Source organism: Tachypleus tridentatus, chromosome 1 (assembly GCF_004210375.1).
Source record: "Tachypleus tridentatus isolate NWPU-2018 chromosome 1, ASM421037v1, whole genome shotgun sequence".
Taxonomy (NCBI): Eukaryota; Metazoa; Arthropoda; class Merostomata; order Xiphosura; family Limulidae; genus Tachypleus; species Tachypleus tridentatus.
Genome location: NC_134825.1, coordinates 49,790,183 through 49,815,273, shown reverse-complemented (window position 1 = coordinate 49,815,273; position 25,091 = coordinate 49,790,183). Strand labels below are relative to the sequence as shown.

The 25,091-nt window shown below is 29.8% G+C and overlaps 1 protein-coding gene across 3 annotated transcripts in view; it reads right to left on the bottom strand.

Annotated features, from left to right (window-relative positions):
- Positions 1-2,797: 2,797 nt before the first annotated feature.
- Positions 2,798-25,091, bottom strand: part of LOC143247945 (rhophilin-2-B-like) — a 40,239-nt gene continuing 17,945 nt past the window's right edge. For 2 of the 3 annotated variants that reach the window (XM_076496497.1, XM_076496500.1), the window contains exons 2-15: positions 22,252-22,367; positions 18,858-18,986; positions 18,468-18,543; positions 17,849-17,926; positions 17,355-17,479; positions 15,453-15,561; positions 14,563-14,712; positions 13,995-14,093; positions 13,367-13,523; positions 12,800-12,919; positions 12,217-12,411; positions 11,404-11,480; positions 6,575-6,724; positions 2,798-5,815 (exon numbers count right to left, since the gene is read on the bottom strand). In XM_076496497.1, coding sequence (XP_076352612.1) covers positions 5,441-5,815; positions 6,575-6,724; positions 11,404-11,480; positions 12,217-12,411; positions 12,800-12,919; positions 13,367-13,523; positions 13,995-14,093; positions 14,563-14,712; positions 15,453-15,561; positions 17,355-17,479; positions 17,849-17,926; positions 18,468-18,543; positions 18,858-18,986; positions 22,252-22,367 — 1,956 coding nt within the window. In that variant the 3' untranslated portion in view covers positions 2,798-5,440. Of the gene's footprint in view, positions 5,816-6,574; positions 6,725-11,403; positions 11,481-12,216; positions 12,412-12,799; positions 12,920-13,366; positions 13,524-13,994; positions 14,094-14,562; positions 14,713-15,452; positions 15,562-17,354; positions 17,480-17,848; positions 17,927-18,467; positions 18,544-18,857; positions 18,987-22,251; positions 22,368-22,809; positions 22,915-25,091 lie in introns of those variants that run through there. The other variant, XM_076496501.1, reaches the window with a different exon arrangement.

Here is a 25,091-nt window from a genome sequence, read left to right as displayed (position 1 = left end):
ACAGTCCTACTTCAATGACCCCCATGGTCAAAGACTCATTTCCCAAATTCATTTGCTCTCCTAAGAATTTAAAAGAGTAAATATTGTAATTTTGCTAGGGGAAGTCTCAGATATGCATCCTCTACTTAAAGATGGCACACCTCAAACTATTTGTTTGATTTTGAATTTTATGCAAAGCTACACCAGGTCTATCTGCACTAGCCATCCCTAATTTAGCAGTGTAAGACTAGAAGGAAGACAGCTAGTCATCATCACCCACTGTTAACTCTTGGGCTACTCTTTTTTTACCAACGAACAATGGGATTGACTGAGCATGTTTGGTGTGACAGGGATTTGAACATGTGACCCTCGGATTGTGAGTTGAGTGCCTTAACCACCTAGTCCCATAAACTATAACTTCTGCTTATAATATTTTAAAAGTTAATAAAACTAACCAACTTATAACAATCCTGAATGAGTTGGAACTATATCCAAAGAACTGAACATTCTAAATATGCAACTAAAGTTGTTTTAGCAAATTAAGTTTAAAAGACTAATTTTTTTCAAAAACTCTCAAACATATTCAAAAATTGCTCCTACTTGTGGCCATTTCTCTAAATTTTCTTAAAGATATTCTTCATGGACACCATTCAAACATCTTGGAATTTAATCAATGAATTGAACTTAAATTCAAATGCTAAATCTAATAATATTTCATACAATGAACAATTAGTCACAGAAGTGGAACCATTGTAGTTTTATATAGATATATATATATATGTGTTGTGTGTGTTTGTGTGTATTATAGCCATACTTTTTTGAGCCAAAATAAAATACATTAAAATTAAACAAAATATGCTACATTTTTTGAAAAAGATTCTAGGGTACAAGCTATAACATGGGGTTATAAAATGTATTTTTTATATATAACTAATGCTTTAAATACTAATAATAGTATTTTCTACAGTAACATCCCAATTAAAGATACAATCAATGCTAACAAGTTACCTACTATAGCCAAAAATCTCATTGAAAATGAACCTATAATTTCTATCTTCTCCCCAGAACAATAATAAAAAAAAAACGTCCAAGCCAACCTACTACATCCATATGCAGTTGACCTACAAAACAACTATCTTGTTACCTTTTATCACTCTTTGTTTCAAGTTTACAAACACACAAAAGTATGCCATTACTTTAGTCAAGAACATACATTTAACTAGAAAAAAACATCACATTTTGCTTTGTGATGGATATAAAATATGCACATATATATGTTTATCACATACAATGAAGCTAGCTTATATACCCAGGAATAAATTCTCAACCCTACCACAAAATAAAAGAGAACCCAAATTGTATTCCACTTGTGCTAACATATCAGGCCAACAGAGACCAAAGATATTACACTAAACAATTACACAGTATTTACTGAATATCCAACCACTAAATTTATTTTCAAAAACTAGTAGTTATTGCTTACAGACATGACAGAAACCAAAATCATTATATACCAGACACTCAAACAGATGTCGTGTGCCAAGCACCACGCATAGACACAGAAAAACACAACCTTCAATATAAAAAATTACATGTGCTATTGAACACATCATTTTATACTGGTGTAAAAAGTTCAGTAAATTATATGTTGAAAGAACTTGGTGATTGAACAAGTGGATGACTAAGGTCTAAATGATATTACTGTCAAACCAGGTTATGCTCATAGGCAAAGGTATCATAAACAAGCACACAACAGAGTATTTTTTTTATTCTGAGACTTGCATCCTTCAACAGGCATTCATAAAAAAGAAATACTAGAAAGGAGACTCATGTGAGCCTTAAAGGAGACTCATGTGACCTGGTTTAAATAAACATTTTTCTTTCTTATAAATTTTCATGTCTTCCAAAATTTAACTTTTATTTTATAACTCCTTAGCATTTTTTATATTTAGTCTTAAGAAAATTATTTTTTATGACAAGTATAATGTTCATGTAAAAGACCTAATTTCTCAAAAAAAGTTGTAATTCAGTGTTAAAAATACAGCTCACTTAATTTCAAATTTTTCTACATGTGCTTTCATTCCAAACTGTATGATGTAATGAACCCATAACTTCTATCTAGAAATAGAAACGTAAAAAACTCAATAATTTTGTTTGCTTGGTGTTATGCACAAAGCTATACAATGAGCTACCTCTGTTCTGCCCACCAAGACTATCAATACCTGTTTTTTTAAAATAATAGCTTGAAGTTTTGTTTCTAAAGTCTACATTTATTAAGTTTTCCAAGCCTAACCATTAATTACCATTACAAGCTGCTTTACTCTGTTTTTACACTTAACCTTACTTTTATAACCTTCAAATCGCATACACTATCCCATAAAATTTAAGATGATACACAAGTCTTTCTGATAACTCTCCTTCCCTGAACCAGGTTGTACTTTTAAATATTTTAAAACCAAGAATAAACTACATTAGATTATCTACAGTTGAACCTTTACTTTTTATGTTCAGAATCATAATTTGCTTGAGAAAAGGTTTAGACAAAGAAAGAGTTGTTAATGGACTACATCTGTATAAGATTTTTGGAGTAAAGATCTTCTGTAGAGTTGTGCTATAAGTTTCAAATGTCACAAAATTTTTGGACATAGATGCAGTCCATTAACAATGTTTTTTTAAAGTAAAACCATAGATATCTTAGTTATTTCAAAGTAACTGTAAAGTAAGTTTGAATATACACAGTAATGGTAAATTCTTGTCATAAACACATTTAGATAACACCACTAATCTGTAGGCATAAAATATGAGGCATACCAGAGAATACAATATATAATGTTTTATTATAAACAACAGCTGCAGATGATCTAAGTGTACAAATTATCTAAATTTATGAATACACACATCAGTTCAAGCAAATGTAATGACATTATAATAAACCCAGTGCTAATGTACTATCCATGAAGTAGTTTTGTATGGGGAAGACTGATGAATGTAAATTATTTAATAGCAGCAAAATGTATCTGTACCATAAAAATGTGTCCAACTTTTTTTTAAAAAAATCTCTTTAGATAGTTATATGTCACTGATAAAATTGTTCAAAAACAAAGTTATAAACTTATATCAATAAAACTAACAAAATTCACAACTTTTGAGAGTTTTAAAAGGTATACACAACAACATTTTTCTTTTGATTTATATATATATATATATGCACATATGTGTAAGTGTGTCTTTATGATAATTTGTGTTCTGAGATTCAACAGTTGAAATTACATTTTATATTGCCACAACACAGCAACCATCCTCATAAGCAAAGTTCTTTATACCACAAAAAAAAGCTGTTTAATTAACACAGTGAGTAAAAGAAACATTTAAATCTAAGAGTAAATCTTATACTGAACATAAAATAACAGTTAGTCTAATATTAAATTTTAGTGAAATACTTTTATGGACTTATGACAAGTCCTAAATATTTTCTAATTTGGCTAAATCTTTTCTTTCCAATTTAAATGTTTAATGACCCTTAAAGATAAGGAACAATACTGCTTTGGATGGATCTTTATTCAAGCATCTCATATTACAAAATTCTCATAAAAATGCTTCTATTTTGCTATCATAGCTTACAAACCATTATTTGTTGATGGCCTGGTAAATATATCCTACATTATGATTCTTTAAAAGGATATTATTTCGAATCTCTATTTGTGACCATTTTGAATTTTTTCAACCTCATTCATCCAATGAGTTTTTAATATTATTAATAAACAATACATTCAAATTGTCAGAACATCCATATTTAAACACATACACACACAAAGAGTTAACTGTGCTATAAGAAGTCTGTAGGAACTTCATTATGTGTGTATGTCCCAAGTTTTGTTAAATCATTGTAAGTAGTAGGAGTTGTAGTTAATAATTAAGAATTTCATTAAAAATATCTCAAAATGTCATCCACTGCAATAACCACAAATAAGAATCTTAAGAATCTCAAGCTTTAAAAATGCTTCTGTTATACTACAAGTGAAATAAAATATTTGTACTCCACATAAACTTGCAACACTGAGATTGTTTCAATAGTTGGACAACAACTTAATAATTCAATTTAAAATAAACACCTACAAACAGCATCCAGTATTCTTAATGGCTAAAATGTCAGTAAAATACACAAAATATAATATTGTTTTAAACCCAATAAAAATTCTGTGTGTATCATGGTTTATATTTTATAAATCACTTTAATAAAGTTTTAGAATAAAATTATGTCCCTCTAGTAAGAAAATGCAATGGTACCTATTTGTCCTACGTAATTATAGTATTAACATATCAGTCATGAGAGTCAATATAATTTTCTTTCCAAATATTTTAGAAATACTAAATCTAACTATTTTTTTGAAAAGTAATAGTCATTCATCATGTCCATTGAACCTAATTTCTTGGGAAAAGGTATTTGTCAAAATATATACACCCAACAGGTAACAGACTTTTACAGAATACATTCCACTACTTTGTAATGTATCTGTACTAATTTGTTTAATATTTCCACTAAACAGTTTCTTTTACAAGAAAAGAAAGTCATGATGAAAAGGTATATAAATACATATTCAACTTTGGGTGATGCTGTGTAATAGTAGAGAAAAAGCCCTAATGGTTCACAAATAACCTAGAGTTAAACATGAGTTTGAAACATATTTTTAACACTAACTGATAAACCTTGACACCAAGTCAACTGTTTTAAGTATCACGTCACAGATCCTACAAAAAACATTTTAAATGAAGAAAATGCAAATATCTTATAATATATCCTCATAGACATTTAAGTATTTTTACCAACTGATGAAAAACATATAATTTTATGTATGTATATATATATATATATCCAGTCATTTCTCTAAATTTAAGAAACAAAACAATGTACAAAGTGCATATTATAGCATGCTTCACTGTCTTCAAAAAAACTAAGTTTTTTACTAAAAGTGTAAAAGACATTTTTTAGAAAATATACAACTTTTCTAAGCCAAAACAATAGTGCTTTCTGTTAACAAAACTATAACATACACAAATGTTAAGCTTGTTTACAAGGAGAAATACCAATATTCTCCAATTTGGGAAATTTTAGTTTTATAAACTAAGGATACAAACATGGGTATTACAAAACAACCTGAGGCTAATTTCTTTTTTTTTGTGGAAATACCTACCTAGCACATGGCACTAGTAGTGAGTAATCCTACAATGCATTTTAACTTTTACAGTTGCTGACAAAGAAAAAAAAGAGGAAGAGATTACAGAGGCAGAAGTCCAGCTTCAATAAGCCTTTCTTTGTTGCAGTAATTTTTACAAATGAATTTTTCAAATATAAACAAATAATCTCACATTAGAAACTATGCCATATTTTTTAATCAATCTGCTACTATTCAATGTTTATATTGTGTTTTAATCTTAAAAAATATTCTTGTTTCAAGTTTGTTTAGTTTCGAGTAGCACTATACTGCTGAGACCTAATTGATGAATCTTGTTGTTTCATTCCTCCTCGTCTGAAAAAGTTTCCCCATGTTAAACGTTTGTGACTATCCTTACTTTTTGCACTGGAAACACTCCTTACAGTGTTATATATACTAGAACCAGAACTAATGCCACAGTTATGAGAAGTTGTAGACATTGGACTTATGGAAGAACTATTAGTTTTGGGGTAAAGGAAACTTTGATTTAAAGGTGTAATAACTTTCACTGTGAGCTCATTCCCTGTGTTCTTAATCAACTCCACTACCTCCTCATGCTGAGACCATCTTGTATCCTTATCTCCTGTAGAAATTATGAAGTCTCCTTCCACCATGCCAGCTTCCTGAAAAGAAAAATAAGTAAAATATTTATTATAAGCCAACATGATATAAGAAATGCAAAAAACAAACAAACTACATACCAGCTAATGTTAATTATTATTATTATACTAAATTAAATACAAACTGCTATTACACCTTCAAACAATGTCACCCCAAATAATTTTGTAATTACAAATAATAATTTAACTTTAATGTTGTAAATCAAAACACTCATTCTAAAGTTATAATTTTAAACAGTGACTTAAGTACTGTTGTAACTCAAAACACACACTCAATTCAAACATTAGTATAACTGCAAATGGTAATTTAACTGAAACAAATGTTATAATTCAGACAATTCAATTATATTATAGGTTAAGCTGTCCACAATTCAATACAAGGCAGATCTGTTAAGTTTGTTAATTTTTTATTTCCATTATTATTATTTCCAAGGGCAAAATACTGAATTTGCTTCAAGCTGTGCACTTGTATATAGAAAAAATTCTTAAAATATATAATGACAAGTATTTATGAGTCTTGCAAGGTAAGCATCATAATAACCATGTTTGTAACAATGATGTTGTTTGGGTAGCATTACTATTAAAAACTTAGAAATCCACAGAATGCCATTTTCTCTAATATTAGAATACATCTTTTAATAACAACTGGTCCATAATATTTGTCTAAATTTAATAAGTTATAAAGAGAACATTATAGAAATGTTTTTTCATGAATTAAAATTAAACATATTTCAAGCTAAAGATTTTGAACCCAAAACCTACTTCAGCAGGACTGTTGCAATCAACACCAGCAACAATCACTGGAGCATCTCCTCTAACACTAAACCCATAATTACTCATACTGTTTTTCTTTATATGAAGAACTCTTGGAGCTGTCCACTGATGTCGAGCAGAAAAAATGCTGATAGGACCCTTCAGAAAACATGCAAACACTTCAGGTTACTTCTCTGATTTGAAAATATAATTCAACAAAATAGTTTATTTCAAATATTAATATAATCATGTAACAAAGTTTAGGGGAAACAAAGGACCTATTGGTCTATCTTGGCTGTACCATTCCCAAAATAAACTAAAAACTATTAAACACATGAATTACAAAATAAACAAATAAAAATCTTAAGGTCAGCCCTTATCATTCATCTAGTTATCAGGCTCTCTCTTAAATGCACTTAAATTTACTGTCTTCATAACATCCAAAAGCAATCCATTCCAAAGGCCAATTACCTTGTTAGAAAAGTAAAACTGTCTAAGGTAAAGATGACTCCTACTTTGCTAAAATTTACATTTATGTTCCTTAGTCCTGCTATTCTCTTCATTAATAATGAAAAAAAGTGATACATCAAAACTATCAGTTCCCATTATAATCTTAAACACTTCAATTCAATTCCCACCAATTCTTTTTTTTTTGAAGAGAAGACAGTTTTAGAGCTTTTAATCTCTCCTCATGTGATACCCCTTACATTCCAGGCACCATTCTAGTAATGCCCCCTGAACCCTTTCTGTATACAACCTAAAATCCTATCTGCCTCACCTCTAGCAATGGAACACTACTCAGATGGCTTAAGAGACTGATCAATCATTACACCAAGATTTTTTTCTTTCATGGCACTGTTAAAGGTATCCCCATGCAAATTTTACTTATAATCCAAATTATGATAACTCATATGCATTATTTTTTGCTTTTATTATAACTAAATCCCAACTACTATTTATTTGCCCAACTCACTGCATGATCTAAATCCTTTTGTAAAGCAACAGCATCCTCTTTGCATCCAGCAACACTCAAAACCTTAATATTATCAGTAAAATCAAGTAATTTATTGACCATACTTTCATCTACATCATTGACGTAAATAAAAAAAAGAACAAAGGTCCTAAGACTGAGCAGCGAGGTACTCCATTTGTGGCAACAATTTAATTTGACTGAGCTCTGTTTATAACAACCATTTGCTTTCTTACCACTCTTCTATCCAATTCACTAACTTATTCCTGACATGTACACAGATAACTTTTTTTACAAGCCTTTTATGTGGCACCTCGTAAAATCCAGCTACATCAAGTCTTAACCTCACCTATATAAACAGTAATGTTTTTAAAGATTGGTATCACAAGATTTTCCCTATCCAATAAAATTCTAAACATTGTTAAATGACTTTGCAAAGTATCTTTTATCAAACTTTCCAAAAACTTTCTCACAACTCATATAAGACTAACAGACCTATAATTACTGGGACAATTTTTATTACTTCCCTTGATAAAAGGAGTAACATCAGCTAACTTCTAGTTCTTTTCCATCTGCTCCCTATTCAAGGACTTACAAAAAATATTAGCAAGTGACTGACATATCCAATCCTTAATCTCCTTCAAAATCTTTGAGAAAACATTATCCAACCCAAGAGTGTTTTTTTTTCCATTTGAATTTTTTCTTAGAAAGCTTAAGATTGACATAATTATCTTGTTCAACTTTGTTTCTATTTATCAACTGTTCAAAATGTGGAATATTACTTAAATCTTCATTTATAAAAACTGAATTTAATGTAAATAATAAATGTATATACATCTAAATATACAAGCAAAATTGCAGATAGATAAAACAATATATATAGATGGTTACTGAAACTGAAAACTTGAGAAAAAAATTAAAACAATAATTTGGATAAGAAAACCTTGTTTTTGTTTTAACATACATTATGTTTATTTTATAGCTATAAAATGAGACATTAAAGCTCTTTAGTCTTCTTATCAAATATATTTATTCAAAAATACCCCATACTCATAAAACTGGTTCACTAGTTAGATTTTCTGAGACACTTTTGGCAGTGTTTGTTATAAAGTACCCAATCAGCAAAGTCTAGAGAATTAACTTTTTAAGTTTGGTTATTGAAAACAGCACTTGTCTGGTATGTGAAAGGTCTCAGGTTTAAATCTAAATTAAGAAAATAAAACAAATCATACAAAAATATTAAAATTACCACCAAAAAAAACTAGTATCCATCATGGGACTTAAATTTTGATAATAGAAGAATGTGGTAGTTTGAGTTTGTTGTTAAAAAACAAACAAAAGTATGTTACTAGCAATTTTTATAGCATTACCTCTTTAGCTCGGTAAAGTACTCACCATACATGCAAGAAGTGTTAGATTCACATCCAAATTGATGAAATAATGAATTTTAAGTTCCCACAACAACATTATTGGATCCCAACAGTTGTCTTATAGGACTCACTTTGAAAGAGGAAGAATGTGGTAGTTTTAGTTGTTAAAAAGAGTGCCTTACTAGCAAGTTAATAGATTTAGTTAAGTTGATAGAGCACTTGCCTAGTGTGCAAGAGATATCAGGTTTAGATCCATGCTGAAGAAACAAAAATATTAAATTACCACAGAAATATTGCCACCCAACTGATGGTGACCCTGAGATAAGGCCAAAGGATAGTCCTTGTTTGTGAGAGGGGAAGAATGTGGTAACTTTCAGATGTTAAAAAATGCCTTATTAGCAAATCCTAGGTGGGTTAATTCTCAGTTTGAATCTAGGCAGAGGAAATAAACAAAACTATAAGGCTATTTCTGGAAACATATGACAATAAATAAATAAATAATGTTTTGGTCTTGTCTGTAAAAATAAGCTGAAAGCTTTGAGAAACATGTGAAACATTTAGATGAAAATTCCTTATCGTTGTGGGCAAAACATATTTACTGTTTAATTTTATTTGAACACCAACCAAATTATTGCTAGCAGCACTGACATCTTCAGGAAGTTAAATGCTGCACTTATTAGAAACAAGATTGTAGAGGTTATAAAGAATGTTTTCATATATATATCAAGAAACCTTCTCCTAAAATGAAAATTGTAGATTTTGTTCATAGCATTGAGGATATGGTTAGAAGTACATACTAGAAATTATTAGAAAATTATTCTTAATTTATTAGGGGAACTAAATTTAGTTATATCATGCAATGCATATATGTGTGTGTAAAAATTGTTAAACAGTTGGTCCTCTGTTTAATATTGAATACTAAATTAAGCATTATGTTATAATATTATTCACACACTTAAATTAATTCCGATTATTTTATTGTGATTTAAAAGGCCTTCAACTCCCCATAAATATTATTTTTAAATGTCGCTGGATAACAGGAAATTTTTGATGATTAAAAGATCATTAGTGTGGTTCTTTTTCTGAAGTTTTTTGCAAAAGATCAATTATTAAGTTTACTCTATTGGTATTGGTTCAAAAGGCTAAAAGAAATTAAAATTTTCTTAACCATAAAAGCCACAGACTTGTCTTTGGATGAATAGTGTGACTAAGGTTTCACAGAGGTTCTGTTTAATAACCATTGTCATTTATTATCTACATAAATATCTATGTCATTATGAGCTATAATTTTAACAGAAACTTGTAAAAATAACACTAAATCGTTCAGAAGAGCCAACACTCTATTTAATAAATTATCTTGCATATAAAGAGTGTATTTTAATTTTGAGAAGTGTAAAGTTATTCACTTCAATTACTGAACCTGAAACAAAACTTGTTTGTTGTGTCCAATGATGGTATTGTGGAGAAAAATTCAAGTATAATGGTGTAATTTTTAAGAAAAGCATAAAATCTTGGGCAGTAAGTGGCTGATTTTACAATGGAGCTAATGGATAATAGGGTTATGGAATTCAACTGAAGGATATTTCAATTTGGGACTATTAAAAAGTTGTATCAGTTTGCATAACACTAAAGTTATACCTCACTTTGACAAATGTCTTCATTATTACAGAGAAGGTATCAATGAGCTGATAAAGAAGCTACTAAAAATGTAACTACTTGTTTAAAAATAGAGCTACAATGAGCGACTTAAAGTCTTAATTATTTTTGCCAACAGCTGTGATACAATAACAATCTGTTCAAAGTTTGAAAAGGCTACAGGAAGCCTTTTATGATTTCCCAAATAATAAATTTACTGGATGATGACTTAAAAATCCATTTTATAAATGGATACTTAGTTAGGTGTATCTCCTCTATAAAAATGTATGATAATGAAGTTTATGCATTAATAGTTTGATTTCTCTTTGGAAACTCTTCTTGAAAGAGCACATGGATTTAGATGAGCAAATACCACTACTGTTTTAGGAATAGAGGAAAGTCCAATTAAAGTGAAGAACATGCTGTTACACTGCTTATTCATATTTTGATTCATGTATCAAATAACATTTAGCAACTACCAATATGTTGTGTCTGAAGAGATAAATTCAACAAATGACATCCAAATACACAATGTTCATCACAATCCATTCCACAAATAAGATGTAGTACAAACAGCCAGAAGACAATGTTCATAATAATTCACATTGTTATGAACAATTAATATTCAGTAAGTCTATCAGAGAACTGTAACAGCACATTTAACAACATAAAGGTCTCAAGATATCATACATTGACTCTAAGAATTGTTAAGAAGACATAACTGTAAAGAAATCAAGAAAGATTCTCAACATCATACTGATGAATAAGCAAGTCAAGCAGAAAAGTAAAACATTTTGATTAAAAAAATATGTAATTATTTACAAGTATTGAAACTCAAGACATAAATAACCTAATATACTCACCAGTTCTTGAAATATGTCTTTGACTTTATACTGAGAGAAGTCTGGAGGCGTTAGAGATAGTTGGTATTTAGTGGATGCTGAAAACCACAACAAAAAATATCTTAGGAAATAACAACCATATTATACATACTTTATGGTAAAGAAGTGTGGTTTGCCAACTGAAACATTTCTAATTCAAATTTAGAAAAGCATAAACAGAGTCTCAATACAACTAGAGCCATCATAGGGTTTCAAATATGGTGAAAGTTTAAATTTTCACTTCTTAAGAAATTCATTCTTATTGATATAAATACACATTAGATAAAAAAAAAATTATTACAAAAGGAAAATAATAATAAAAGTTTTATTTGGTAATGATCTAATAATTAGGAATTGCATAAATCATTAATTTATGTAAATTTATACTTTACAACATCTCTTTATAGATTTAGATATTCATTCACCACACATTATCAGCATCATATGCATTTAAAAAGTCATCTTACAGAATGTTTGCAAGATAATAAAAATAACAAACGTGTCACTGTAATTCCACTACAAAAAAGAGAAATAAGAGCTGTTTATCAAACATTAAGAGAAAAATTTAGAAATTATAATTTACATAATGTGAACTATGCTTTTATTCTTTTTAAAGCATTTTTAAAACCATGAATATAATTTCTTTGTGCATCAAGCACAAATTTCAAAAATAGAATGATACAGGTGTTTTCATTTGAAAAAAATTTCTAACGCTAAAAATACTTCTGTACTGACGAGTTTTAATACTCCTAAAGACAAGGTCAATCATAAATTATAAGTGATGGATAGACTCACCTTGTATGTCTGGTGGATCAATTATTTCCTGAAAATCATCCTCTTCTTCAATATCTGCATACCTATTAAGTGCAGCATCATGATCAACACGTAGCCGATTCTGCAATGTATCAACTTGACGCAACTGACGGCACATTCTATGCAAACGTAAAGCCTCTTCATGAAGATAAAGAGCCTCCCGAAGATGTGCCTTTCCTATTTTAGGTAAAAAGAGAGACAGAAATCTGTAAGATGCCAAATTTCCATTAGATGTTTAGTGCCAAAGGTGAGGAATTATATTTGCACTGATCTTTTTTCTTTTCTTTTTTTAAATGGTTAGGGCATACATATAAGTATTTCTATAATTTTCTAACACTATCATTCATTGTGCAATTGAATTCATTGAAGCAAATATTGAGGTACTTAAATATTTTTTTAAACTAAACTAGTGCAGCAAGTTAAAATAATGTTTTATAGCCTTTACAAAACTGGAAAGTAGATTTTCACATAAATTACTACTATTATTACTGCTAATAATAATAATTGAAGCTTTGACATGGTAATACATCATCACTCATTTGTGATAAAAGAACAAATCTCTTACCTAGTTGTCTGCGTTCATTTGTGTTCTTAGGAACATTGATGTCAAAAGGGGTTGTGGTGGTTTTTTGGTCTTGTCTATGTAAAAATGCTAAACCCAACTTTGCAGAGTCACTTAACTCACCTAAAGACCAGGTCAGACAAAAACAGAGTTGACAAATGAAGTTTACTTGAAAATACCACAATCTAACATTATTAATAACTAGTTGGAGGAATGTTAGTTAAAGATAAACAGTTAACTGCGTGCAAGTAAACCATCTTAATGAGCAGTCAGTATAAAAAAATCTATTTAAAGTTTATCTATACATTTCATTATTTAAATTACTTATCAGTGTAAATGACTTTAATATAACTGGATTGTATTACAAAATAACAAGTAGGTCATGTTTCAATTGTTAAAACATAACTTTTTTCTTAACTATATAGTTTACAAGTTCTTAAATGATAAATATTAAAAATATAACCAGATTTTCTTACCAAATTATATGTTCTTATTTAATGAAAAAAAAGGAGGGTAATTATTTGAAGACTGTTTCAATTACATGAAATATGAAAAATAAAATCCACTTACCAATGTGATCCAACAGACCAACAGCAACATAATAATGGGCCAAAGCTTTATAATGTTCAGACTTTACACAGACAAGACTAATCCACGAATATGGTACATAATTCTTGACCGTTGGCCTAGACATCACTTTGTGGACATGATTATATACCTCAGATACCTAGCCAAACAAATTCTAATTTGTTTTAAAACATACAACTAATTATAGGAAACATCTTGAAAACTGTACCAATTATGTTACTAAGAATCAAAAACAGTTCCTTCAAATTTTAAGGAATATTTTTAGTTTTTAAATATTTTAGCCAATGAAGTTTATTTATTAGTCACTAAATACAAGGCTGCAAAATGTGCTATTTTTTTATTGCATTTCCAATTAAATCCTAAATTTAATATTATAAACTCTCAAGCTTACTGATGAACCATGGGAGGGGCTTGAAATAAATATTTCAGTTTTAAATATTACATGCTGAAAAACAAAACAGAATTAAAATATTACATAATGGGTAATCTTTTATGGTTAAAATCCTTTTCATTTATTTCTTGCCTTTGTGATAGTTAGTTGTAAAATAAGACCACAGTTAAACATAATATCCAGTTTTTTAAATGATAGAATAACACATTTAATACAAACCTCTGCTGCTTCTTGAGCAGTGTCAAGACAGATTTCAATCCCCATCTTCTCTACTGGGGTAAAAGATATTTTTTCAAACAAACATTCTCTTGCTTGGGCCTTTAACAGAAAATGATGATATAAGAAATATGTCATCTGTGGTATGCTTTTACAAGACATTCACAACAGGGAAATAACAATATGTTAGAGCTGAATGAGGCTGAATACTTTTGAAACAGTACTTCATTATCATAAAAAAAAGAGTATACAAGCAATGGGTAATCTAACAAATGAATGTGATAAAATATGATTATTGAAATATAAATTAATAATACAGATAAGCTAAGCTTTACCGAGGGATTAAAAGCATCACATACAGTAAAACAGTGATAATTATTAAAACAAAAGAAAGAAGGTAAAAAAATTTTTAAAATAGTATAATATGTAATGAAAATCAAATTTCATAGCATGGATCATTGTTACAACACACATACAAATCTAATGAAAAGGATATGAGAAACAAAAATTTTTTCAGTATAGAACTAACATACAACTATTTGGAGAACAGTAAATCAGAATATAAACACACCAACATAAGGTAGGTCAATGTTTCCAAAGTATCAGGAGCTAAGTCCATGCTTGGAGCATTACTGAAGTTTTCTCGAATGTAGCAGAACATTCCAGCTGCTCGTAGAAAACTGTCAACAGCTGCATCAGCTCCAGAACTTTTTGTTCGGTTCTATAAATTACACACACACAAAAAATCAGACCTAACAAATTAAACCCCATTTCACCTGAGATAGGCTATCTAAACTGATGACAATTGTTGCCAATGTATTTTTCATATAAGCAATATTAAAAATATATAATATGTAACAAGATTTGATATACTTTTATTTATAATTTTTTCAAAGAGGTAAGGCTTATTACATTAAAGAAATAAACAGAACTGTAAAATGGCTGAGTATTTTCTGTAGTGTTTGTAGTATTCAAAACTGAGCAGATATTTATACGTATTTTAATACTAGGAAACCTATGTAACTAAATGAAGGAATTATTAAACAATGACTTCAGTAACCTTTACTTGCTGTGATGAGTCACAATCTAAACACATTCATTATTGGTACTCTTACTCAACAAAGCTCAAACAATTGTATGGATCATATAAGTGTAGTAACTCAAAATATTATTTTAAGGTTAATAATAAACCACTTTTACACAAGCAAAATATTTTTAGTTTCAATTTTTTATAAAAAACGAAGTAAAAACATTTTTGTTTAAACATATAAATGCAATTCAGTGTCTTTTATGTGAACTGTTTAAACTTGAAGTTATCTTCTTATTAAGAAGTGGATATCTGTACAAGACTCATAAGGTAAATTAACATCAGTAGACATTTGAGCATTTTTAAAATGATACAACTTGATTGATATAACAGTTCTAACTTCTAATTATTTTACTTTAGTTCTAATTTCCTACCTGTTTAGCTCCAATTTGAGTATATAGGGAAGCAATATTGAAGAGGATACTAGCTTTTTCAAATGCTATGGTTTTCTGGGTACTTGGTACACCTGTCAGTGAGTCAAACCTAGAGAAGAAACATTCATTGCATATATTTAATTTGTATTTGTTTCAAATCCAGAAATATTATAAGGAAACATCTCTGCTCTTCTAAATGTTATCAGATAAAATGTTAAATTAGTTATTTAACAGAATAGTTTATTGTGAAGGAATGGATGTCAACATAACTTAAATCCAATCCCATATTTAGCATTTACTTGTAACATCTTTCCTTTTTGGTCTAAACAGCCAGAATTATAAAATATATATCAAAATACAACAGCTTACAACCAAAGAAGTAAAGTTACACAGTTTTTATACAAATTCATATGACAAAAACATCAAATTCAAAATCAAATGCTGTTAAAACGAACTAATAGCTGATACTAAATTATTTTGAAGGAAAAGAATACAAGTAAACAAATTTGCAAAAGATAAAATATTTAATCAAAATCTTGTTACAGAATGGCACAAACTAATAGAATTAAATTATCTTCAAGCCTTCTTGGTAGCAGCGTTATTCCCATAGCTTAGATCAATACATGTGCTATGCAAATCTAACCATCTCACTCTCCTTTTATATATATTTGTATGTGTGTGTTTTATATCTTCAGGTTTTTACATTTTTCTACAATCTAATTCAGAAATTTTAAATTAGTTAAGATTATGTGCCAATTTCACGCAAGTTTATTTTTTGTAGCGATTTCCACTTGTGGAAGCTAGCTAGTGTTTCATAGGATAGTTGTATATGGAAGTGTCATACAAAGCAGCGATTCTCCTGGTTATACACAATCAAATTTCTAATAGGTCTGCTTACAAAGATAAAGTGGAATATAGGGAAGTTTTGGTATATTCTGCTAAATCCCTTTCTTTCTTGAGAGTCAATACATGCTGTGTCTCTTTTGATATTCTTGTGATGCACACTAATATTTAACTAGCTAAACCATCTTTAGGTGATTTTCAAGTAATGTTAATTTTCATTTTTGTTACCTTGTTATTATTGTTCACACTTTTAATTAAAAGCTGTTTTGCTATTTATTTTCCCTACTTTACTACTTTTATTTCAATTTCACACCATGATTTGTCTCCTTCACCCCACCAGCAAAAATGAATCAAAACATGCCTGCAAATGTCATGCTATTATAAAGATCAGGTGACTGTGTGCTTGGCTTATCTTTGGAATACTGCATAGATGTATATATAGCTACATTAAATGGTGATTCATAAAAAGAACAGATAAAGTTAGGATACAATCACTTAGGAAGATAAACTGTTACTTATCAACGTAAGAAACAACATGATGTACAGCTCTTGAGAAGTATTTCAACCTTTGTATCTCTACTGAAAAGTCATCTCAGTGACATAATGCAATGTTTCTTTGTAAATCATTATGATTTTTGTCATATGCTATAAAAAATGTTTTATTTTATGAAAATAAATATCATAACCTCTGCCAAACAAAATCTGAATAATTATGTCACTGCACTTCTATAACCTATTTCTTTTTATAGATAAAACACTATGAATCTTAAAACAAGAAATAAATAAAACAAGAGTTTAACCTATCTACACATATATCTTATTAGAATAGATTATAAATTATAAAAAATATCCATGTTTAAACTTGTATGTCCAACTTTCTAATATTTTAACATGGTTGCATTACAAAGCTTCCCTACCAAACTGAGATATCCTCTTCAATAACAGTAACCAACTATAATCTATCCTAAAACTATGTGGGTCAGTTATGCACCCTATAAATATACTAATTACATATAGTAGTTAAATAATTCTATATTTCATCAATAGAGGGATACAGACCATTCAAAAAATATGCCCAGGTTTCGATGTGGAGGGAAAAATCTTCTTTCCACATAGTAGAGAAGGTTGTAATACTCAAAGAGCAGCTGTACACCACTTTGATCACGAGAAGGAGTTTTAAGAGCCTGAAATCACAATACCATGTTTGTTATATAATCCATTTATTAATTTCATAATTCTTATGATACTATACATTATTGAAAAATAAATAAAATGAGATAAATCAACTACCCAGTTTTATCATAATGAAATAAGTGTAAATAACTTAACTTAGCAGGACACAACAAAACTTATTGTCACCATTCTTCTGGATATATTATTAACTACATTATATAGAAGCCCTCTTCTCTATAACCTAATATTGCACATTTTTATCCTTTCTTCTGTTAGACAGGACAATAAGGTAAAAGAAGATAACTGTGAAGGTAACGTTGGTGAGCTGATTTAGTTTCTAGTGTTTACAAAACCTTTTATCAAAGAAACAATATATTTACCTGTCGTATACTCATGAGCTCCTGAATTGATGTTTCATAATTATTTCCATCTTCTCTGTAATGTTCTGAGATAAAGTCCTTCCAGTAGTAAATGTTTAATAAATAATGATTTTTATTCACTTACACACATAAAATAACATACTATGAAATAAAATAAAAAAATATTATATATATATATAAATTAATATTATTAGTGATAAATTGAAATAAATAAAGAAGAGATAATTAACACTGAATTGTAGATAGATAAATGAAGACATTTGGGCTTGTTATTTGTTACTTTTTTATCAGTTTCTCATTTAATACAAACCAATTCAGTATGCATTACATTTTACCAAATTTTACAAAAAATCTCTGGTTAATAACTACAGTTTATTTATTTTATGCAAACAATTATAATTTGTTATGTATATACAAGTACTATGACACTAAAATGAACTGAAACATATTTAACATTTCAAATACAATATACATCCTTTATTATTATCTGAAGCTAATTGGCTTTTAACAACTTAAAACACTTTCAAAGTCCACTGAAATACAAGATTCTACACCAAGGTAAATAACATTAGCAAACATTGCAATGGGAATAGTACAAACCATTATAACATTTACATACTTTGAATGGTTCCATAAAATTGATGTCTTTAGTTTCTTTCAAACCAAGAGGAATCATTGGCACCAACTGTTGGGCACTGTCCAAAAGAAAGTAAAATATCAACAAAGATTATGTAAGGTTTAATTTCATTCAATTTACTGTAATGTACATAAATTATAAAATGAATGATAGTGATTATATAGGACAGAAAGTAAATACAGTAAAAATTATTTTAACAACAGTTAAATCAAGTGCAGCTCTATAGCGAGATTTGTTAGAAATACAATTAATTTGTTTACATATTTAAAGTAAACTTCCAAAACACAGGTAGTGTTTGATACCTTTCTGTCACCCTTCTATTGTGAATATTAATAGAATTAACATAATGTTAAATATTTGGTTATTTAATACCTTTCATCCTGATACATCTGCACAGAACTATTTAATTCAGCCAGCTGTTCTTTCAAAAGTTGCAAGTTCGAGTTGACAAAACTCAGTTCCAAAGCCACCATTTCTTGCATTTTCTTATTTGTTGTTACTCTGAAATTGAGGATTGAACATATATTTTATTCAACTAAAAAACTAATTCTACAGAAATTAACTAAAATTCTAAAAAGTAAATAATTTACATTCATTACTGGCATTCTAAAAATTTAAATGTTTCATATAACTGAGTCAGTTTAATCAAATGATTGGTTTGTTTTAAATTTCATGCAAAGCTACAGAAGCTAGCTGTCCCTAATTTTACTGTGTAAGACCACAGGGAAGGCAGCTGGTCCTTACCACCCACTGCCAACTCTTGAGCTATGTGACGGTCAATGCATATTAGGATTGACCGTCACATTATAACGCCTCCACAGCTGAATAAGTGAGCATGTTTGGCGTGATGGGGATTGGAACCCGTGACCCCCTGATTTAAAATAAATGATCAAATAAAAAATGTCAAGCCTATTAAATAATGTATATATGTATACTTTAGCTTTAGATCTAAAACATAAAATATATAAAAAACTTTAACAAGTTCCAACCTATTATCGAATTCTGTAGTCTACAAAAAAAACAACCAAAAAGCTGCTAAATGTTAAGCAATAACAGATATTTAGATATATAAACTTTTTCTAGTTACGACTGTTTCCACTAGATGGTAGAGCAAACTGAAATTTTAAACAATTTTAAGTTATGGTTGATCAACTTCAGATAAAAGTAAAAGATAGGTATGTGCCTTAACGACAGAAAAATCCAAAATATTTTTTTTTAAATTTCAGGCAACTGTATAATTTCTGCGATACTAACAAACAGGGGTATAAAAACGTTACAGTAACTTTCGTAAAAACAAAATTTGTAACAGTTGGTTTGATGTTAGACACAAAGCTACACAAATGCTATCTCTATACTGGCTATCGGCACTCGATTTTTAGCAGTGTAAGCTCACAGACTTACCACTGGGCCATTGAAGGGGAAACTAGTAAGCACTAGATAAGTCAACTTTCTATAACTTGACCTATGATTGATGAAATAATATTTACTCACTAGAAGTGCCTCATTTTTATCATACTGGAAGTTAGACTTCAGCGTAAACAACCTGTTTTAGTTTCGAAAATGTTACTAATAAAGGCTATCATTCTATACGATACGATATTTTCGTATATAATATATGTTGTCCTTTTTCAAATTCTAGGAGCAATACCTCGCTATGGCTCCCGAGAATTTCTGAAACACTCAAATTAAATTGAAAATCAAGTGCTTCTTTCTAGGTAAATGAAACTTTTTACTTAGCAATTTGATAAGCAATTTTAGTTTTATAAAAAACAATCTTTACTTTATATAAATGAGACCTTAAATTCTGGATATGTTGTCCTTTTTCAAATTCTAGGAGCAATACCTTACGAGAATGAAACACAAATTAAATTGAAAACCAATATAATTCATTGAAGGTAGATCATCTGCTGTAATGCAGTTGCCTCTGAAATATGCCTTACTTCATAACCCTAGTTAGTTTGCATGATGTCTTATTTTTGTTGTTAGATTTTTACTTTTTGCCATGCACGGGCAGATAAAGCATCTGAAATAAAGTTTTGATGTCACGTATAATAACAAACACAATCAACACCCAGCCTTATCGTGTGTAACTTATGCATTACATATGTCACTACGCCCTTAAAACATGTGTAAAAACCATACCTAGTAAACTAATATTTACATCGCTAACACTAATAAGGAAGTCGAATCACAAAAGTTGAGCTTATAAACAAGTTTTATTTTGTTTTTGAATATCGTGCAAAGCTACACGAGAGCTATCTGCACCAGCCGTCCCTAATTTAGCATTTATACTAAATTTAATCTCGTCTAATGTTATGTGCAGACGTTACTAACCTTACGCATGAAAAATAAGAAAACAAATATTTAATTCCAAGTAATAACTGGCCGAGTGTAATATGTAGAAAAAATAGCAGGATCTGAGGCAATTGACTTTATATAAACGCTTTGCGTTAATTTTAACGTAGCATGTACGCTTAAGTCTCATTTGGTTTGGTTTGAATTTCGCGCAAAGCTACACGAGGGCTATCTGCGCTAGCCGTTTCTAATTTAGTAGTCTACGACTAGAGGGAAGGTAGCTAGTCATCACCACCCATCGCCAACTCTTGGGCTACTCTTTTACCAACGAAGAGTGGGATAGATCGTTACTTATAACGCTCCCACGGATGAAAGGGCGAGAACGTTTGGTGTGACGGGGATTCGAACCCGCAACCCTCAGATTACCAGTCGAGTGCCTTAACCACCTGGCAATGCCGGGCCCCAACTCAAGTCTCAATATTGCAAACACAAGCTACATCTTAATTCATTTTCCGGTTCAATCTTATATGATTTACATGCATGCTAATAAAAATTAGTTCTGTTCGATTACCTTTACACCGTAAATGAAAAACAACTTTTGTGCCTTTTCTTGAATAGCATATATAAAAGAAACTTCGTTTAAAGACAAAATAATTCGACCATTACCTAAAAATATTTTTAACAACAAGACAATTTGAAATGACGTACAATAATGAAAAAAATGGTCCGTTATTCTACTGGAGAAAACAAGAAGAAAAATTTTAGACTCGTTACTCGTAATAAAGTTGTTGTTTTGTTTTTGTTTGTTTGTTTTTTGCTACCACCTCAAGCCGTCTCTAAATTTTAATTTCTAAAAGAGAGAGTTCTTCATCTCAAGTTATCTTAATACTATTCAAAGTAATCAAGATGTGGAATTTAAATATTCAACCTGAACAACTTATGCGCCTTTGGCCAAACGACAAAGCCAGACAATCCTAGTGTTCAAGAATAACCGTCCCTAATTTTGAACCACTGACCAGAACAAAGACATTCTGCAACAAAAACAACACTAAGGTACCGATAAATGGGTTGCACTAACGTTTTATCCTTTAATCAGTTAAACAGACAACAACAAGGAGTACAACTAGATAAAATAAATAGAACTATGCTCTTAATATCATATAAAACGATATATGCTAAAACTTCTGACATATTTAAATTTATACGTCATCCTGAAATATTAAACAATCCTGTTTACTGAACCATTATGCAGAGAAACATACATACAGTTGGACAAAAATATTGGCGTTATAAGCACTAAGAATTATCAGTGAGCCACGAGGAGGGCACTACAGATAAACGTAACACTATAGTGTTATGAAAGGTGTTTCGATATTTGGCATTACTCTAACCTCGTAGTGTTTATAATATTCTAAGAATGAACAGATTACAGAAATCTTGTTTTTTACTTTAAAGGTGTACAAGTACATACTTAAACAATTTTTCGGCCCCGTTTCTCATCATCATTTCCTTGTTCATTTCTTGGTTCAACTTAGAACGTCTGTATTGAAGCTTACCCCGACAGGTAGCAGCACGGGGATCAGATCCCTGAAACACAAAAATAAATTAATTTGAAAACCAGTTAGACAGAGAAAATTTAAGTAATAAACGTAACGCATTATACATATATATATTTCTTAGAAAACAGAATGAGGTTAGTACAAAGTTTTACAATAAAAAACATTGTAGCTACTGGAATTTATTTAAAACACGGTTAAACATTTCCACGTAGCAAAAATAAATTATCAAAACATTATGTATGTGTTTCCTTAAACATTTTAAAAATACTATTAAGACTTAAGTCTGCCACTGAAGCGAAACGAAAGTTATTTGGGACAGTAAAAGGAATCGTAGCCAATTTTGATACTATTAAAACAGTACGACTAGTTATAATAAAGAAAACTAACATTATTCAATATAGTTCTTTTCGCAATATTAATCAACTTAAAGTATATATATATATTTCGGTAACAAATTATTGTAAGTTTACATTTTATAAAAATGATTTAAACTTCCAGCTTGCCAGTATCAAAAAGCAGCGTAGCTATTATTGTTAAATAAAGGAATTCTGGGTAATATTTCAAAGCTGTCATTGTTTCGCCACTGCGTGACGTTGAACAAGTTAGGTAACATTAGAAATTCATGAAGTAAGTTTACGAACATCGATACGCTAAACATAACAATCAATTACTTCCAAAGTCATTCGATGATTTTATGGCATGTACAATTTAACTAACATTATATATCACTAGATTAAATGAGTATCATCAAGTAAGTTCTTTAACACGACTTGATATAAAAGTAAAATGTTTACTACGTACATTCTTCTCTCACTACTTATCATTCAAATTACAGATATGGTGACTCATTATGCGTCATAGGCTGATTTGTAAAGCATTGTACTCATTACTGAACACAGTAAACACGAGCAAGGGTAAAGAAAGGCAGTATAATACATATAGTTAACAATTTTCAAACTTTATATTTATTGTAATGTTTAATCACTGAAATAAAAACGTTTGCAATTAGAGTAAAATCTATCTGAAATAAAATAATATATTTTTATATTAATATAGGATATGTGATGTAACTGCAAGGTTAACGATCTGCAAGAGTTGAACTTAAAGCTAGTTTTAAATCACGTAGACAAACTAAAAGTGCTTTTTAACAGAAAATAATAAAAATAAAACATATTTTACAATTAGAGGCTCTCCCCATGGTATCTCAACTTCAAGTATTTGGGCGTATAACACTAAATACTGGGTTTCGATCCATGTAGGGGCAGAACACAAGAAATCTTATTTTGTAGTCTTGCGCTTACAAATAGTTCCTAGTAGCACACAGCGGTGCGTCTTCAGACTTTTAACACTAGAAACCCTTGGTGGGAAGATCCCAGACAACCCATTGTGCACCTTTGTGCGTAATTACAAGCAAACTAAACAACAAATTAAAAAATGCAATAATATAAAACAATAATTCTATATAATTTGCCTATCAAAATTTCAGATTCTCACGTTTCATTATTTAAGCAGGCCTATAGCAACATAGAAATATTTGACGCTAAATGAAAAACCTGATTTTACTAATGCCACTTTTGAACGTCTTCAGTATTCAAGAACAGTCAATAGTTGCAATAATTTGAATATTACACAATAAATAATACAAATTGAACTTTAAAGAATCGAGGACTACAAGATAGAAAGTTTTTCGAATAAGGATTGTCCTAATTGTGACTAAATATTTAATTCATATTCTGTGCATACCAGAGTTGTAATATTATATCTAACACGGATATATCTGTTCTTTACCCAACGCAATTTGTTATTAATATTAAACACAATTGTGTTATTGTCACGCATCTAGCCACACTTGAACAGCTTCAACCCGAAGACAGAACCCAAATAAAAATGTCTGACAGTATTCTTACATCCTACCCCACATCTAGAGGGTGGAAATCGGACAGGTTAGATTAGACCATGAAATTATTAGCTCGTTTGTGTCAGTACAAGGCTAAAAGTCTAGTTCAGTGCTCTTCTGGTTTTCTGCAAAATGCCACGGATCTGTAAGGTTTAGTTTATGATACATGAAAGGTTTTGGGATTAGCCAACATAGACTTATCTTAAAATGTAACTATGAAACAATATTAATAATACAGACTTGAACGATAATTATTTATACACTTTAAATAACAGTTACTTAAATAATAGTGTTCAGTAGGACCATGAATTAGTTTGAAACAATGGTGTAGCCATGTATAATACTATGGGTGTGCTCAAATTTACGAAGGACGGATATAATGTGTACAAACCCCTGCAGACAAGCTACAGGAAGATAAGAGAAAGACGCGTGACTTATTCGGTCGCAGGTGCCATCAGGTAAGTGTTCCTGAGTGCTGAGTGGGCACGTTATGGCCAGCCCAAGCTCGCCCATGGCTACGCCACTGGAAATATAAAGCAATGTGTAATAAATAAAGAAATGCGATGGCATTTTTATAAGTGTAAGATACTTTATGCATTTACTTAATAACTCTTTTGTTGCTCTTGTTTTTTACATAAATAAAACAGTAAATGTTATTTCAAATTGAATAACCACTATTTTTTGTATTTGTAAGTGGTAACTCGACTGATATTCGTTTGTTATTTTCATTCTTATTTAGTAAGAATTTCTTAAAGCAAACTCGGCTTTATTATCAGAACAAATAAAGTTCTGAATGCTTAGCAACATTAAAATTGCCTCATTTTAATATTTGTTGTCTTTACACATCATGTAAGC